Source organism: Manacus candei, unplaced genomic scaffold (assembly GCF_025592945.1).
Source record: "Manacus candei isolate 608988 ecotype Guabito, Panama unplaced genomic scaffold, ASM2559294v1 h1tg000034l, whole genome shotgun sequence".
Taxonomy (NCBI): Eukaryota; Metazoa; Chordata; class Aves; order Passeriformes; family Pipridae; genus Manacus; species Manacus candei.
Genome location: NW_026138082.1, coordinates 10,832,736 through 10,850,131, shown reverse-complemented (window position 1 = coordinate 10,850,131; position 17,396 = coordinate 10,832,736). Strand labels below are relative to the sequence as shown.

General features: G+C 37.2%; 1 protein-coding gene across 2 annotated transcripts in view; it reads left to right on the top strand.

The window, feature by feature from the left end:
* The window catches only part of NT5DC1 (5'-nucleotidase domain containing 1), a 127,811-nt gene that overhangs the window by 79,677 nt on the left and 30,738 nt on the right, over positions 1-17,396 (top strand). For both annotated transcript variants that reach the window (XM_051792236.1, XM_051792237.1), the window contains 2 exons: positions 178-352; positions 5,325-5,422. In XM_051792236.1, coding sequence (XP_051648196.1) covers positions 178-352; positions 5,325-5,422 — 273 coding nt within the window. The remainder of the gene's footprint in view (positions 1-177; positions 353-5,324; positions 5,423-17,396) is intronic.

Below are 17,396 nucleotides of genomic sequence, written 5' to 3'. Positions count from 1 at the left end.
GTCCTCTTGGTTCGATTGGATTTTTTTGGTTAATATTGCGTTACAGCCCAGGGAAAATATTAAACTTTTCTTTACCTTTTTTAAATTTGTTGTCTGCACATAAAAGGATATTTGTTGTGTGGATTAAGTGGTTTGTGAGAAGGATTGGATAACATAATTATGTTTTAATTTTTTTAGAAAACTGTGGGACATATTTCCCAGAAGTGAAAAATCATCCAGACAAATATTTACAGAGATGTCCAGAGTCTGTAAAAAAGTGGCTGAAACAACTGAAAAATGCTGGGAAGATTCTACTATTAATTACAAGTTCTCACAGTGACTATTGCAGGCTCCTGTGTGAACATGTTCTTGGGTAAGTGCAAGGTCCATTTCAAATTATATCTGCCAGACAGCAACTGGAGATAAGCCTGAGCTATTGGGAAGCTAATTGGAGTTTCTTAAAGTATTGTGAATTATTTGGTTCTGAGATTTCTGATGGGCCCCTCTCTGGTAAAGTGTGACAGGGTAGTCGAGACAAAATCGTGCATCTCTGAGCCTGTGAGCTGTATCTGACCCAGAGCACACTTATATGCTGCATCTTTTTGAGGGCATCACTATGGGATTGAATATGTCAGGCCAACACGCAGTACATCATCTGAATCCCAGTTTTATCATAAACTTTTACTAGACTGTCTTATTTAAACCACTTCCTTTCTTGTGCTTCTCCAGCAGTAAGTGCAGCTAGTAGTACTATTTCATTTCCTTGTAGCAAATTCACAGGAAAAGCTTACAAATACTTCTTCTATTGGTGGTTTCCAAAAGATGGCTGTGCTTGAGAAATGTGCATTTACAGATCACAGCAGTAAAGATAAAATGGGCAGTTCTTTGCACTTGGCAACTAGTTGAAATGTAGTTGCTGATCACAACAGCTATTTTTAGTGTAAGGTAAAGAACATGACTGGTCAAGTCAAATTCAGTGAAATTCAATAGAACCATCACTTACATACCTAGAAAAAAATTAATCAGTGATGCAAATAGTTAGGGGGGTGACAGGGTGAGACTATTAATTTATTATTAATCTAAGAAACAAAGTATTTCAATGTGAGCCAACATTGGCTAACACAGGATATGCCAGGGAGTGAATATGGTAACATAGTAAGAAAACAAGTGGTGAGGTAAAAAACAGAGCTATCCTCCAAAACCAGTCCTGCCAGTATCACTTCCCTTTTGTACTCTCTAGGCTAAATGCTAAATGAAGCATTCACTGTACCAGTTCTCACTGCCTCACATGAACATTATACTTACTTGTTTGAAGGGTAAATCTACGTCCTCACAAAAAGCAGTTCTCCTTATGAGTAAGATGCCTGTGAATTAACTCTTTTGTGTAGACCGGTCTAGCTGTTTTCTAAATGAAAATTCGGTACAAAAGTAACTTCTTGGCCTCATATACTGATTTTGACTTTCTTTTCCTTGGTGAATAGTGTTTCAGCTGTTTCAGGCAGCTGTAGAAATCCTGCTGGAACACAGTAAGTAAGGTATCAGAGCCGATCAATTACCTTTCAAAAGACAGAAAGAGAGTTCTGCTAGAAGGATATTGCATCACTCTCTCTTTCCACATAAGGGTAGGATGTTCTGTGGTATTTATTACAATCGTGTTTTCCAGTGACTCATGCAGTGTGGCTTCCAAGTATTTTCTGGAGTACTCCACTGTCCATTACACATTACTGAAGTGGAGTTTTTTCCTAAAAATCTAAGCTTTTATTAGTTTGTTTGTTCCATGCCTCTTGTATCGGACAAAAAGACTCTACTTACCTGTGCTGCTTTTTGCTGTACTGGAATATAGTTTAGGTTCACACCTATTATCTCTGCCCTTAACTTTAATTTGACCAGGCTAACTGCATTTTATTCTTCACATCAGCCCTTACTAATTGCATCTACATAGTCCTTTATTAGTTTCTACCCTTGTTCTTTCAGTTAAGCAGTGTGATACTGAGAAGTCCAAAACTGTAATAAATAAAAAAACCCTAATGATAAACAGAGATGCATGTAAAATTTTAGCCTCCTACTCCTAATATCCTTACCTTGTAGCTGTTTGCTTTTTTGCACTTTTTTAAGTTCCTTTTTGGCTAAGAAATTATTGTCTTCATAAAATCTGTGCTGGGAAATTCATGCTTAAGTGTATCATTTACCCATTTAATAATCAAAATATCCCAGTTGTGTTCATCTGGCCAAATTGTCCTTAGCTAAAAGACATTTTGGTAGGGAGAGGAAGTGTAAGAGAAAATTTCATTTTGAAATAAAATTAGAACTGTTTTCCAGCCAGAGCACACACATACTGCTGGGACCAGTGTATAAGGCATGTAAACCTACAGAAGCAAGTGCCAGTTCATTCACACAAGGAGCATCACGGTGTGACTTTTCAGTCTTACCTGTCATGAGAATGCTTGTCCACTTAACTGAATGTTTTAAGTGTTGGCAGGAGCACACCTAAAGACGAGTCAATCATCACATAGTCACTGAAGTCAGGAGTCATTTCACTTTTCAGGAATGTTAGCCATCTAAAAACTGAACATTTTTTGAAGCTGGTCATTTCATTTCCCTCTGTGGTTACTGGAGAGAAAACACTGGGCATAGCCTTGGCAATTCATTCTGTATGGTAGAATTATGTCTGAAACGAGTGGGATGAATTACCTTCTGAGAATGTGACTGTTTCTCCATTGGCTCTGTCTGTGGTGTCAATCGCTATCTGTGAATTCAGTGTGCAATTTTTAGATGGTTAAAGTTATGTGAGATACATCCTACCCTTTGTCTTAGCTGTTTGCTGTAACCACAGGCCACTCTACCAGGTAGTAACTGGAACAGATTTGATTTATGTGTATTGTTACACAGTAATGTAGCACGTCTCTCATAAAACTAGTAGCTTTGTACATGAGATTTAATATGTTTCAAAAAAGGCCACAGATAACACATCTCCTCACACAAAACATACAAACATGTTTTTCTACAACAGAGCAATAAAAAGTTAAGAAATCTTTTGAAAACGCTGTTTGTTCTGTTTCAATTCTTTTTATACAAAGCACTTGCCACTGTTCCCACAAATCATAGAATCATAGTCATTTAAGTTGGAAAAGACCTATAAGATCATTGAGTTCAAGTGTTAACTAAGCAATTCTGTGTTGACAGCTAAGCCGTATCACCAAGTGGCACATCTACACATTATCTGAACACTTCCAGGGACGGTGGTTCCATCACTTGCATGGGCAGCCTGTTCCAATGTCTGACCACCCTTTCTGTGAAGAAATTTTTCCTAATACCTAATCTAAACCTCCTCTGATGTAACTTGAGGCTATTTCCTCTCATCTTCTCACTTGCTACTTGTTCTCCATTGTGCTCCTGAAGTGCTTGCTTTATTTTACAAGTTCAAGCTTAACATCCCTATGGAAGCATTATTTGCACTGTATGCTAATTTGAAAAGTTTATCTCCGTCAATACTTTTCACCTAAGGACAGAAGAGCCTTGCCTGTTTGCTCAGCTTCTGGAATTTTCCACACAGAAGCACATTTTTAAAACACAACATTGTCATATTTGATGTTGCTTCTTTCAAAAAGGTAAAGGTTTGCATATGGTCACAAATGTAGAAAAACAGGCAAAGCTAAAATTTAATTAGAGGAAGGAAATTTAAAGGACTTTTATTTTAAGGGTGGAATGTAATTTTGAGCACAAAACAAAAGCTTGAAGATAAGCTCATAGGGAGAGCATTCAGTTTTTGAGTTAAGATATCTCAGTCCCATGTAGGATTGTGGATTTTTTGGAAGTGACACTGTTATAATTTACTTCCTCTGCTGCTGATAGCATGTGTGGCAGGTTGACCTTGGCTGGAAGCTGGGTGCCCACCCTGCCACTCTATCACTCCCCTTCCCAGCCAGACAGGGGAGACAGTAAGGTGGAAAGCAACTTGTGGGTTGGGATAAGGCAGTTTATTTAAAGCAAAAGTGAAGGATAACACGGTTATTCTCTACTTCCCATGAGCAGCGATGGTCGGCCACTCCCGAGCAGCAGGGCTTCAGCACAGGTAACAGTTCCTCAACAGGCAACCACTGGAGACAATTAATGCCCCCCTTCCTGCTCCTTGCCTTAGCTTTAATATCTGAGCTGATGTCACGTGGTCTGGAATACCCCTTTGGTTAGTTGGGTCAGCTGGCCTACTTGTGTCCCCTCCTGGGATCTTGCCCTCTATTGAGGAAGGAATATTACAGTGCTGATGCTGTGCTCAGCAGTAGCCAAAACACTGGTGTGTTATTAATGCCCTTCTAGCTACCAATGCAAAGCACAGAACTGTGAGGGCTACTGTGGGGAAATAAACTCCAGCTCAGCTAGACCCAATGCAGCATGTCAGTGCCTATGGCCATCCTCAACTTGCCGTCTGTGATTTCTTTGTTCCATGCAAGAGTATCCATCATTTTTGTATGTTATAGGCAATAAAGTCACCTAAGCAATGAAACAATTCTAATAAAATAAAATACATCATAGGGGAGAGATGTTTACATTTTCTTACATACCATGCTGAAACATTCAATCTCATTTAAATTGATGGGATTTCCACAGTTCAAATACCAATATGTTTATAGGGATCTAATGAGCTTTGAAAAACCTGAATTTAGTAGTGGGATTCAGCTGGCAGATTAAGACTCAAACTTGGTAGGTGTTTATTTGTAACAACTAACACCTACAGGTCTAACCTCCCTGTAACCAGCAGGGATTTAGTGAGAGCAGCCAGTGGAGTCTGAAGAAGGAGTTCAGCTATCAAAATGGCATTTCAACTTTAGGGTATGTGAAACCACATTTCATTGACTTGGTTAATTAGATCTCTGTTGTCTGCCAGTGGCATCTTAGATACCCATTAGACCTGTGCATACCTACATTATGGATACCAACCACATAAGCACCTGTGTTTAAGTGACTTCAGTTGCTTCCTATCCCATCGCTTCACTTCATATATTCTTCTTTGTGAAGAAAGTCCCTCATTTATATCTTTCTGTGTATATCTATGCATATATTACCATCTGAAATTAAGATATGTCATCTATTACATGTTCTCCTGAGATCGAGGAACGTCTTTTTACTAATAATGAGTGATCTCAAAGATACAGCACTGTGGGTTTGACTCCCTTTTGGCAACCTCAGGAAAAGGTGGGCAACAGTGACATGGAACAAGTATTGGGGAAAAAAATGTGATAGAAGCAAGTGCCTTAAAGAAGTGCTTTGATATTTTCTTAAGTCTTAAAGAGTATTTAGTAGTTAGCTAATTCATTAGTTTAACTAATCAAATTTCCTTTACTTTCTAGGAACGATTTCGAAGAGTATTTTGACATTTTAATCACAAATGCTTTGAAACCTGGTTTCTTCTCCCATACACCAAACCAAAGACCTTTCCGAACTCTTGGTAAGTTCAGCCATGACCCTCTTCTCATCTGCTTACCTTTATGAAAAAAAAAAGAAAAGAGAAATAAGGCAACGGAACAGCTGGTATGGAGGTGGAAAGTGAACTCTACACTCTTAGCATTCTGTTAAGACTGAAGAGCACTGAGAAATTCAGAATTACAGTGCTGAACATATTTAAAAGGCAGAGCTGTGACAGTAATTAAAATTACATTGGTGCTCAGATATTGCATATTTATGAAAAAGTATCCTTTTCTTTATTGTGATGACAAGATCATGCACCTAAAATTAAATTTTGTTCTCAGAAAAAATATAGCAGAAATATTTAAAGATTTAAAGGAAATTCAGAGAATGGTACAAATAAAATTACAAAACTGAAGGAAAGGATTTATGATGGAAATCCGACAGTATTAAATGTGTTTTCTTTGGCTAAATAATGACAGAGTAGGTGAAAAGGAAGTACCCCTATACTCAATTTAATTAAAACAATCTGACACATTTGGTAATGTTGTCCATTAGGTAATTACGGTTGTAACATAAGAGTTTTATAAGAACAGTGTTTGTTGAACTACAAATAACTATAGCAATGTGGCTGAAGATAGTGAATTTTTCCGTATTTTGGTAAATACCTGTATGATTAAGTGTTACCTGAAAATTAACCTTATATCCAAAATAGCATAAGGCAGCATATATTGAACCATATTTTATCATTTTATGACAGGAAAGTCAGCATTCAGCCCAAAAGAAATTCTCTTTGTGGAACTTTTACAGTAAAACTAAAACAAGCCACAGAAATATATACTGAAACTACATTTTAATGTTTCACATATTTATATAGGAAAATAAGTAAGAAATATCTTAAGTGTGATTTTTAAAGAATTAGTTCAAATAGTTGCCAAGCTGACAATCTGAGAAAAAATAATCTCAGAAGGGAAATTGAAACTATTCATGTGAAAGGAGGGAGGGGAGTAAAATCATAAAAAGTGAAAAAGGGTCAGTTCTGCAACCATTTTATTTAGTTTCATACAATGCAAATTGAAAATTAAATGTAGTTCATTTTTGATTATTTTGAACAGTCTGATAAGCCTGACTTCCTGAGGAAATCCTGCTGTGTCCCTCTGTCAGTAATCCAGCCAGCAACTTTTAAACCCGTTGGCTAGTTTCAATAAATTTAATAGACAGTAAGAAAGCTCCAAAATACATTTGGGTTTTTCATGCAAATAAGGGCAGAATAGAGGAAGGAGACCAAGTTACTGTCTCCATTTTGTGTAGCATTGGCTTAATCAGCATATTAGATTGTAAGGACCAGTTTTCATGAAGCTGTCTCTTTCTCATGCTTTTAAACAGGAATAACATTCCCTGGAGTCCTCCTATTAACTTAGTACTTTTCACTCACGTTATATCTTGGCACTGCAAAGAGGCTCATATAGCAGTTGATCACTCATTACATGAATACCTTATAAATGCAAAATAAAATGTAGTTCTGGACACCTCACTATCTAAACAGATAAGAGACACAAACATAACTAAAGCAATCATCAGATAAATAATTTGTTGAAACAACTAGCCTCAGAGTGGATATTTTTTAATATAATTATATTCAATTGACAGTAACTAGTTTCTTCTGAAAGACCAACCAGAACATTCAAAGCAAAGAATTATGCACATAGGACAGGCTTTTAGAGACGTTTTGAAGTAGTGAAGAGCTTGTTTAAGAGTATGTGAAGTTTAAACCACAAAAATAGGAGCATTTGTATGAGAAAATGCATGGAATAATGTATACAACCATATAACTTCAGAGTAGTCACTGATAGTTTCACCCAGTCACCCCAGATAGCTAGGAACACATTTAATTTCTGAAACAGGATACAGTGAAGCTTCTAATACATTGAGGGGGAGCAGTTTTCCAGCTTCCAGAATTGTTTTAAGGCTTTCTTTCATATCAGAACCACTGAAAATTCAGAATTTTAGTTTCTAGTTTCTATCCTCCTTTTGCCAATATTTCCAACAGAATAGTTTGGCCACTGTGCTTCACATCAGGGAGAGAAAACTTCCTTATTTTTGCTTTGAATAAGGAAAGATCTAGAGGTGAACATCATAGTAAATATTTTCTTTAAGCACAAGCTTTTGCTAGTATAATTTAGGGGGAAAAAAGCTTCAGTAGGTGAAAGAAAGCTTGTTCCATGAAGCAATGTGTTGCAGAAAGTGAACTGAAGTAACTGCTTATCATTGCTATCCATTTCTCGAAGTCTGAGTTTCAGCCATGTTCTTCAATTCATCGGTAGTTCTGAGCTGCAGTAAATTCCTAATGATACTGTAATTCCTTCTATTCCAAGGGAATTGTGTTATAAATGGGCTTAAGGATAAGGCACAAAATATGGAATGTGTTGTTAATTTCGAACACCCCAAGTGTTGCATTGTGTACTGGAGTTAAATGTTATTTATCTGTAACAGGAATTCTGTTGCAGATTTACTAAAGGAAAGGTTTTGAACAGTACTAAACAGACATATAAATTCTTTTCAGTAAATGAGTTCAAAAGGCAGCTGTGTTCAGTAAACATTTGAAGGAGAACGAGAAACAGGACAAGATGACAAAGGAGGCATTGTCTGGAAATGTGATATCGGGTAACTGCTCTGCAGAAGTGTTTTTTCAGTAGACAAGTAATTTTAGAGCTAATCCATTTAGAAACCATGAAAAATTATTTTAATTGCTCAATTAAAATTGCATCACTACTTCATTTGAATTTCAAGATGTGCATCATTTAAAGCAATCAAAACACTCTTTGAAATCCTGAAAGATTTGTATGACTGCTTTTTATTGAACTGGGACACTGGAAAGCACAATGGTTAATTATTTAATTTTTCATTATTGTCTTTCAAAGTATTACTCTGTTAAGTGGAGGAACAGTTTATGTGTATCTTTACAGATTTTAGAACAGCTGCACTTATTTTTACCTGGAAAAACCATTTTTGTAATTAGGAGGAACTTATGTAGCAAAGCACATAATTTGTGAGAACAGTGCTATACATAAAAAAAACCCAGACTTTACTACCATAATACAAATATCCCATAATTTACTTGTTATTCACAAGGTTACATTTTCTTTTACACAGGAAAATCCTTCACATGGTTCTTGAAAGTACTAATAATATCTTGAGCTACAGGATCTAAGGATCAAGTTGAAAATGTTTGTGTAAATCCTTCGTTGACAATGAAGGATTTTCTTTGCTTTCAACAGCTACATCCAGCTTAATTTATCATTCCATGATAAATGTAAGGACTTGAAGGAATATAAACAGAAAATACAGTTGTGACTTATATGATAATCTGCAACACATGAAGATTTCTGTAAAATTTTACATCAGAGCTTTCCCTTTAACACATCACTTGTTAATGTATATCAAATTACTAGCGTGACTGCCAGTTCTGATCATTGTCAAATACATTTTTTTACAATCCAAAATAACAATTGAAATGCTAAAGATAACCTTTAATTCCCTGAAAGCCTTCTATAAGTCTGTATGCACAGGGAATTCTGCTTGGTCTTTAATAAGACTTATATATATTTTATTTCCAGCTCAGGCGCAGTTACTGCCTTTTCTGATCTGTTTTTTTTTTAATAAATTGAAAATGTGTTGCAGATTGTTTCAGTTTCTGAATTTACAACATATTTAAAAACACATGTATATCCTCATGTATATGTGTGTATGTATGTACAGACTGAAAACAATCCTATAGTCAGTGGATGCCACATTTCTGTGAGATTGTGGTGCCTTTATCCTGTGCCCAGAGAAACAAACCCACTCTCCTTCTCCTGCAGAGAGTCTCAGGTTTTCAAAGCCTGCTTTCAGTTGCATTCCCAGGCTGTCTGCCTTATTCCTGAACTTGAATTTCTGTCCAGCTTATGGTGCCTCTGCTGCATCATGTAGCTTTCAATTTAAGAAACTCTTTCAGTCCTCCAATTTTTTATGATTTTCTGGTAACTGACGTTTCTGACATTTTAACAGTTCTCTGCAGAAGCTTTTTACCTCCTTCAGTCATTCTTCTCTAGCCTTCCAAGAATACAGGAAAATTCTATAAACTGAAAGGACCAATTAGAAAAGAAAATAAGGGGACAGGATATAAAACCATATACTTTTAGACTGAAGACCATCTTTGATTACTAGGGATTGCAAGTCTTCAGAAGTTGGTGATCTCATGTCTGTTCTCTTTGAGTTTTCTTCTGTCATCTTTTGTGACATCTGGGCTTGACTATTGCCGAGATGGGCTGCAGAACTGAGTGGAGAATGAGGGCTGATCCTATATAACTATTTTTTTTAATTTATATTCTAAGGCTTCTTAGGCCTGAGGAGTGGTATCAGGAAGGCAGTACCTTCCTTCATGTGTAAGGCATATAACTTCTTTTTATTTGAGATTTCTGTCTTTACCGCCAGAAGAATACCAAAATACTACCCAGTTTTATATTTTATAATAATATTTTATTTTTATATTTTATAAGACCTTTAGTAAAACTGTAGAATATATATTAAAAATGGGGAAATTTTGAAACAAATTGTATTGCACTATTATATATATAATCTAAATAGTCTTGCCTTATTCACTCACTGAAGAATATAAATGCCACTCTAGAAAATTCTGATTAAATTTTTGACCAAAACACATTGAATTCAATCTACAATATAATCGCTATAACTGCTGTATACTAGGTATTTCAGTTACTACCTCTCCCAATGAAGGTTACCTTGATAAGAAAAGAATTATTTTTTTTTACATCAGACTGTGAGGTTAAAAATAGTTTTAGATTTATCCTTTAGCTCATGACAGCACAGTTGTTGGTATTTTCATGCATAGACTTGATATCTGATGAAGAGTTCACTCTACCAAGAGGAACCTGGTCTTTTGCTGCACCTGTGAGTCCTTACTCAAATAGATGGGTTGTGGTCCTCAGTCTGCAAAAGCTGTCATATTTTCCACAGATTTGATCTGTGCTGAACTCCTCCAGCCACAGGTCACTGCAGGGATTAAATAAGACTTTTTCTTTTGTTGTTTGATGTGGATTCCCAGTACATCTTTATCCCTGAACACTGAAGATCAGATGCCCACTGCTCCTTCCAGGAGCAGCAGAGATGATGAGGGGAAGGAAAATCTCCTGACCTAAATGTAGAGGTGCACAAGGGCAGGTATGTGAGACAAAGATGAATCAGAGAGGGTCTAGGAGAGCCAGGGGATGGGAAGGGAGAGCAGAGCAGAGCAGCACAAGGAAACATACAGAGAAGAGGGATTTCACTCTGATGGGGTTTTCTGAATTTCAGGTCTTTGCTTTCTGTCTTCTTCTGTTGCCTCAAGGAGGACTTTAGAAATAAGGCTTATGTGTCAAACATATAGCTTAAAATTATGTACCCGTGTCCTGCATTAACTGGGCCTCCCAGCTGGCCCTGCAGCTACAGCAGGGCAGGCAGCACTGTCTTCAGACGGCTCAGGAAGCCTTTTGTGGGGAAGCCCACAAGGGGCCTCTTCTCACATCTCTCAGTAGGCACAAACAGAATAATAACAGCACCAGCAAAGGACAATCTATGTAATCTTCTCCTCCAGTGACTCAGAGTGTTCCTTTATGTAATGCAGCTGTGCTTTTTGCCATTATTCTAGAGATGGTGACTCTTCATATCAGTCTGCCTGAAAATATTCTATAACATGAGGCCACAAAATAATGCATTTTTGCTCAGAGCTTATGAGAGAGTGGCATGTAAAGATTGCCCTGGCTGCAGACTGCATTATTCAAGAGGTATAAAGTCCGTAACTGTTTCCCATATGTCTTCTGAAGTGACTGCCCTCATGTTGTTGTAATATCTCACAGTGCCCCATAGCCTTGAAAAGCAATGTTATCCTTTTTAAGGGAAATGCTGTTTAGTGATTCTTTAAAGTACATTGGCACTGTTTTCCGTGTTTTCTGGCTATTTAGGAAAGAAAAAGAAATATTTTTACTAATAAATAGTGGTATTTTGTACTCTAGCTTTCAAAACTAGAACTTTTTGTAGCTCCAGGGATCATGACATTAATATCAGGAGTCTCTTAATGCTTTAATATCAGAAACAGGTTCTGTATTAAGCTGGCAGTAGGAGGTCTGTTGTTTGAAGGCATATAATACCTTGTTCTATACACAAGTCACCACTGAGAAATAATTTCCTATTCTTAACTCAACCAAGGATTTTCATTTTATCCATCATTTCTGGAGAAAGAAGAGTTTCTTTTTAAGCAAATATTCCATGTGGATGATTATATAGAAAGATCTTCATGATAGAATCTGACCATTTTTAATTTTTATTATGAAAAACCATAAGGATTATGGAAGTGCCTTATAGAGGCGATTCCTTCATCTGACACCCTCTTTGACAGCATGATCAATGCCTGACTCCACTTTCTGAAAAGCAGGCTAGGGTAGGCCAGTAGGGCTGACAGTGGGAAACACAAAGAAATTTCATCTTATGAAGCAGGTTTTGTTTTCATAATCCAGTGAAGAAGCTCAGAGAGTTTTTCCTAAAATCTACAATGTCAAGCTCCCTGGACGACTCTTTCACCTCCCACCCTTGGTTTAAATGATCTTAGTCTAAAACTATTCCACTTTGTTTATTGCCTTTGCACAGATACTTTGCATCAGTATGCCACAGATTTTTTTTCTGACAGTGTAAACAGCTGTTTTAGGGACTTCTGGTTTCCCAATATTATAATGCACTGTAGACAATTGTTTGTAGACAAACAAAAATCAATACATGTTACCTTGTAATCAAAGGGATTTACCATTTAGTCATTTTAAAGTTTGCTAGACAGTACCTGTGTGTAGTTTGAAATCAACACTTCGGGAATCATTTGAGAATAAATGTCTTCAATTGTAATTAAGCCATGGAATAGGGAGGATGGGAGACTGTGGTTAAGGATCTCTTTTCTAACAGTAAATTTTATTTCATGTTTGATAAACATAGGATTACTTGACAGTAACAGTCTGGATTTTGGGTTTTACGTAAATTGGTCTATGTGAAAGTATTTAAAACAGGTGTAAAAAGCAAAATAAAGTTGGGCCAGCACATACATCCTTTTACAGAGCAGACTGTTAAAGTCACAGGCAGACACAAAACATTTTTAACAGATGATTGCAAAACATTGACATAAAGCGTCATTTTTTCTGATAGCTTTCAAAGTCCTTGACTGCCATATTTGATGGTCATGACCTCATAAAAAAACAAATGCTTTGTACATTTATGTTCTATTACGGAGATAATGAATTAGAAATTGAGGACATGTTTGATTACTAATTGGCAGTATATAATTTACAACCCTTTTGTAAAATAATGCAAGGAGACACTCTGCAGTTTGTACTGATGGTATGTGTATCCAGTGACACAGTTAAACTGGTATCATTTCCCCAAGTTGTGACTCTGTAGTAGTTAGACCATGCAGTAGCCAAAGGACAACTTTCCCTTACAATACATCCCTCTTAGCAAACTGAGCAGGGAAGCCATTCCTTTCTCCTAGGAGGAGGAATGGAATGAGTGTGGGTTTTTTTGTTTATCTGGATTATTTTTTTTAACGTGCTTTACTGGTATTTACTTCAGAAGTACTGTGAGGCCAGATTGTCATCACATCATTTATACAAATTCTCACCAATGACAGGTTTCACTCAGGCATTTTACAACACATCAGGAGCTAGAAGTCAAGCAGCCAAGCTCAGTCTCTGTTTCTATCAGGAGGGCACAGTGTTGGCCTGACTATGGCAATTCACTGGAAACCTGGAGCATGGGTCAGGTGCTGGGATTTCAACTGATGGCCCCTCCTAACCGGTATGGGAGATATCTGGTTATCAGCTGAGTTGACCGTTGGAAATTGGGTTGAGTGCCCCTTCTTGAGCTCCTCTGGTGTATGCCTTAACCGTATTAGCCAGAGGAGCTACCAGGACACAGGGATAATTCTTTAACATTTAGTGTGTTTACCTATGCGTTGAGGTTTATGCAATCACATGGCATATGTGAGTAGGAATTTCTGTCCATCCCCTACTGCAAATCTCTATCAATAATGCAATTTCAACCACATTTGAGTGTGGCCCAGTATTCTCAGAGATACTGCAGCCTCAGCAGGCTGCAGAGGAAAAAAAATTGTTCTGTCACTGCCAATGCAAAGAAAGGCTGAAGTACAAACTTACCCTTGATTAGATACTGGAGTATCAGTCCACAAGAGCCTAGCCACAAATGACCTGCTACTGGAAAAGCACCCATGAGACTTTCTACCCTATTAGACATTCAGTGAATCCAGTGAAACTGCAAGACATAACTTCATAGGAAGATGGACCCTATTATTTCCACTGTTGTTCATAAACAATTCCTTGTCTATTTATTTTTTTTTAATTTAATTATTTTTTTCTAAACAGAAAAATACTGTCTTTGAAGTATGGCATCTCTTTGTTGCTGAGTATTGAGATTAATGCTGAGCTGCAGATGCATTTTCCAATGCCCATCCTTCTTTAAAAGAAAAAATTATAGTAAATGTGTCAGGCCAAGGTCTTTATATGTTTGCATAGTGTTCAAAGTACCTCAGAGGATAAAAGGAATAAGAAGTTTTTCATCCTAAAATCAAAACAGTGAAAAACTGTAACTTTCTTCGGCATAAAGACAGCACGGTTTGCTTCAGCTGATTACCTTTGATATTAAATAGCATGTTTGGCACAAAGCTGATAAGAAAGCTAGTTCAAAGAAAGCTAAAACTGCTGTTTTCAAAAGCATGGTATCAACAATATTCCTTTTGTTAAAACTGGAAAACATGTTTAGCATAATTGCTAAGTACTCTAAACCCAGAATTCTTTGTGTATGGAGAGTTCATTTTCCTTTTCAAAAGGAGTTACAGTAACTACTGCAGTACCACTACTGCAAAGTTACTGATTATATCAGGTTATATTCGAAGCCTGGATAAAGCTCAAACCCCATTTCTTTAAGGTATTGTGCAAGGACATGATAAGAACCCACAGGCAGACCAGATAAAAAAATGGTAGAAAAACAAAAATACCAGCTTTTCTGTTAGAGCCAAGGAACCAAGATAATGAATGACTTAACCTATAATCGTATCTCTGGCAGATCAGCATATTCACCTAAGATATCTAATGTCCTAATCCAGAAGCAATAAAGAACTGTAAACTGAGTTTGCATAAGGACTCCATCAGTCTTAATTGTGAAAATCCTTTTAGCCTTTTTCAAAGATTTAGCATAATGGGAAAATTAAGATAACATAATTGCAATTAATTCTGCTGGATTTACTTTTTACGGTTCAGTGACATATCCTATATAAATTCAAGGAACTGGACCTTTGAGCCTAATGTCTTTTATACTGAAATTATTCAAATTATTCAATGGTTATTCAATAGTTATTTCAAAATATTGGAAGTAATATACTAGATTAATTGTTTGTTTTGGAAGGCCAGTTGCATACCAATGCATCAGACCATGTTTATGTTTCATTTTAATGGAAGAAACTTCTTCATAGAGAAGCATGTCAAATGTCTTTAAACACATATGCCATGTGATTGTGAGGTCATCAGAAGTCAACATCTACAAAAAAATCCTCAATCATAGTTTTGTGATCACCTTCCAGTGTTGCTACTTTATTGTCTTTTATTTCAGGATGTTGGCAAAGAATGAAACTGATACAGTCTAATCAGGAGATGATAAGACAGAGAGATAAGGCAAAAAACCTCCACATTTAGGAAGCCAAATTAATCAAAATATGCAGCTTCTTTTTACAGTAGAATGAGCTGCTAAGGGCCTCTCAACCCCATCCTCTCTCTGCAGTAAGTCCCTAGAGAACACGAATTGCCATATCTGAGTCTGTGTTTTCAAAATCAAAGCCTAAGTGCCTAAATGACCCTTTTATATTCCAGAGAAGACTGTGTTCATCAAAAAGATTGTTTGACTTAAGAGAATTCTCCTCCAACACATGAAAATATTATTAAGAGGAGATGATTTTTTTCCTCCATATTCTCTGAGAAAAGACAGAATTTAGAAGCAGAGCAGTCAGCACTCAACATAGGCCACATTTACAGTGTGACGATAATGTGTGATGCATAAAAATACCTGGGATTTATGGAAGTTTTCACACTGAGCGCAGAGGCCCAGTTCTGTATGGAAGACAAAGGCAAATGAACGTCTTCCATACATGAGCAAGACTCACCAAGCTAACTCTTGTTGCAGCATTAGTAGCACCCATTCTGAAATTATACCTCCAGTTCCCATATTTATACTTCCATGGAAATGCTAAAAGTTTGAAAAAGTTGCCTAAGCATTTACATCTGAGGGACATGTAGCTCACTTAATTTAATTTATCAAAGTGGTGTTAAGATGTCTTAATAATCAAGTAGTTTGTGGCTTCTTTGCACTGGATACATGGTAGCTCACACCAGTATAATAACTGAAGAATGTCCAGCAATTACTTATACAGATAATTTGATTCAATATCCGGAATTCTAGACTAGAATGGTGTGGGGGTTTTAATATTGCTTCTGGTTATGAATGTTATTTCACCTTCATTCTATCTCCCAGGACACATAAGAATGTCCATCTAGAGTGTCCATGACTGGGAGGGAAGAACTAAACTGGAAATTTCAAAAGTTTGAAAGAAACAGTAGGGAAACAAACTATGCACAACCCAACAGCTGTTCTGTCACTAAGAGAATACATGCTTCCTTTTGATTTGTGTATTTTTACTATTATATTGTTAAACAGATACATTTTATTTTGTCCATTGAAAAATAAAGGTCCCACTGGAAAACTTAAACATTCATGTAGATCATTACGAGACTTTACTGCTGTTTCTAAGTAGATGTTACACCCTTGGTAGATTATTCAAAACCTGGCTTTTCTTCTTGCTAAACCTGCATCAGAGAACTTGATAGTTTTCAGAAGCTATTTTTTACATGAATTTACGAGCCTCTCCCTGTTGTGATTTAACCGCAGCCAGCAACCAAGCCCCACGCAGCCACTCATTCACTCCCCACCGTTGGGACTGGGGAGAGAGTCAGGAGAGTAAAAGCCAGAAAACTCATAGGTTGAGATAAAGACAGTTTTTAATAGGGGAAGCAAAAGCTGCACACTTAAGAAAAGCAGGGAATTAATTCACTGGTTCCCATGCACAGGCAGGTGTTCGGCCACCTCCAGGAGAGCAGGGCCCCATAATGCATAGTGGTTACTTGGTAAAACAAACACTATCACTCCAGATATCCCCCACTTCCTCCTTCTTTCTCCCACTTTATATACCAAATGTGATGCCATATAATATGGAATATCCCTTTAGTCATTTTGAGTCACTTGTCCCAGCTGTGCCTCCTCCCAAATTCACATGCACCTCCAACTTTCTTGCCAGCATGGCTGTATGAAAAGCAGAGAAGGCCTTGGCTCTGTGTAAGCCCTGCTCAGCAAAAACATTTCTATTATCATTGCTGTGTTCAGCACAAATCCGAAACACAGCCCCATAGTAGCCACTGGTAAGAAAATTAACTCTACCCCAGCCAAAACCAGCACACTCCCTCAAACAAAAATTGACTCAGAATTACATTGTAAGGATTATGCCATATGTTGAAAATCACAGAGGTCAGTTTTGAAACAAATAAGTTCCAGGAATAGATACAGAAACCACATTGAATAGAATCTACTCTGGCTATCTATTGTTTATCTTCAGCCAACTCCCATTGTAGGCAGTGAAGAGCTAGCAGACACGGTACAGTGCCCAAACAGCAGTGCCTATACTGCACAGAAACACTGGCCCCATTGACTCGGTGCTGTGCTCTGCGGTGGTTTTGCTTCCTGTTGTAGAACCTTCTGGGTTTCTGCACCTGGGTCTGAATCCCAGCCACGTTGTACTCCTCGGATGATTACGGACCTAATTACGGGCTAATCAAGAGCCCCAAGGAACTCAAACACAGGTCTTGCAGAAGTGGCACAGGACC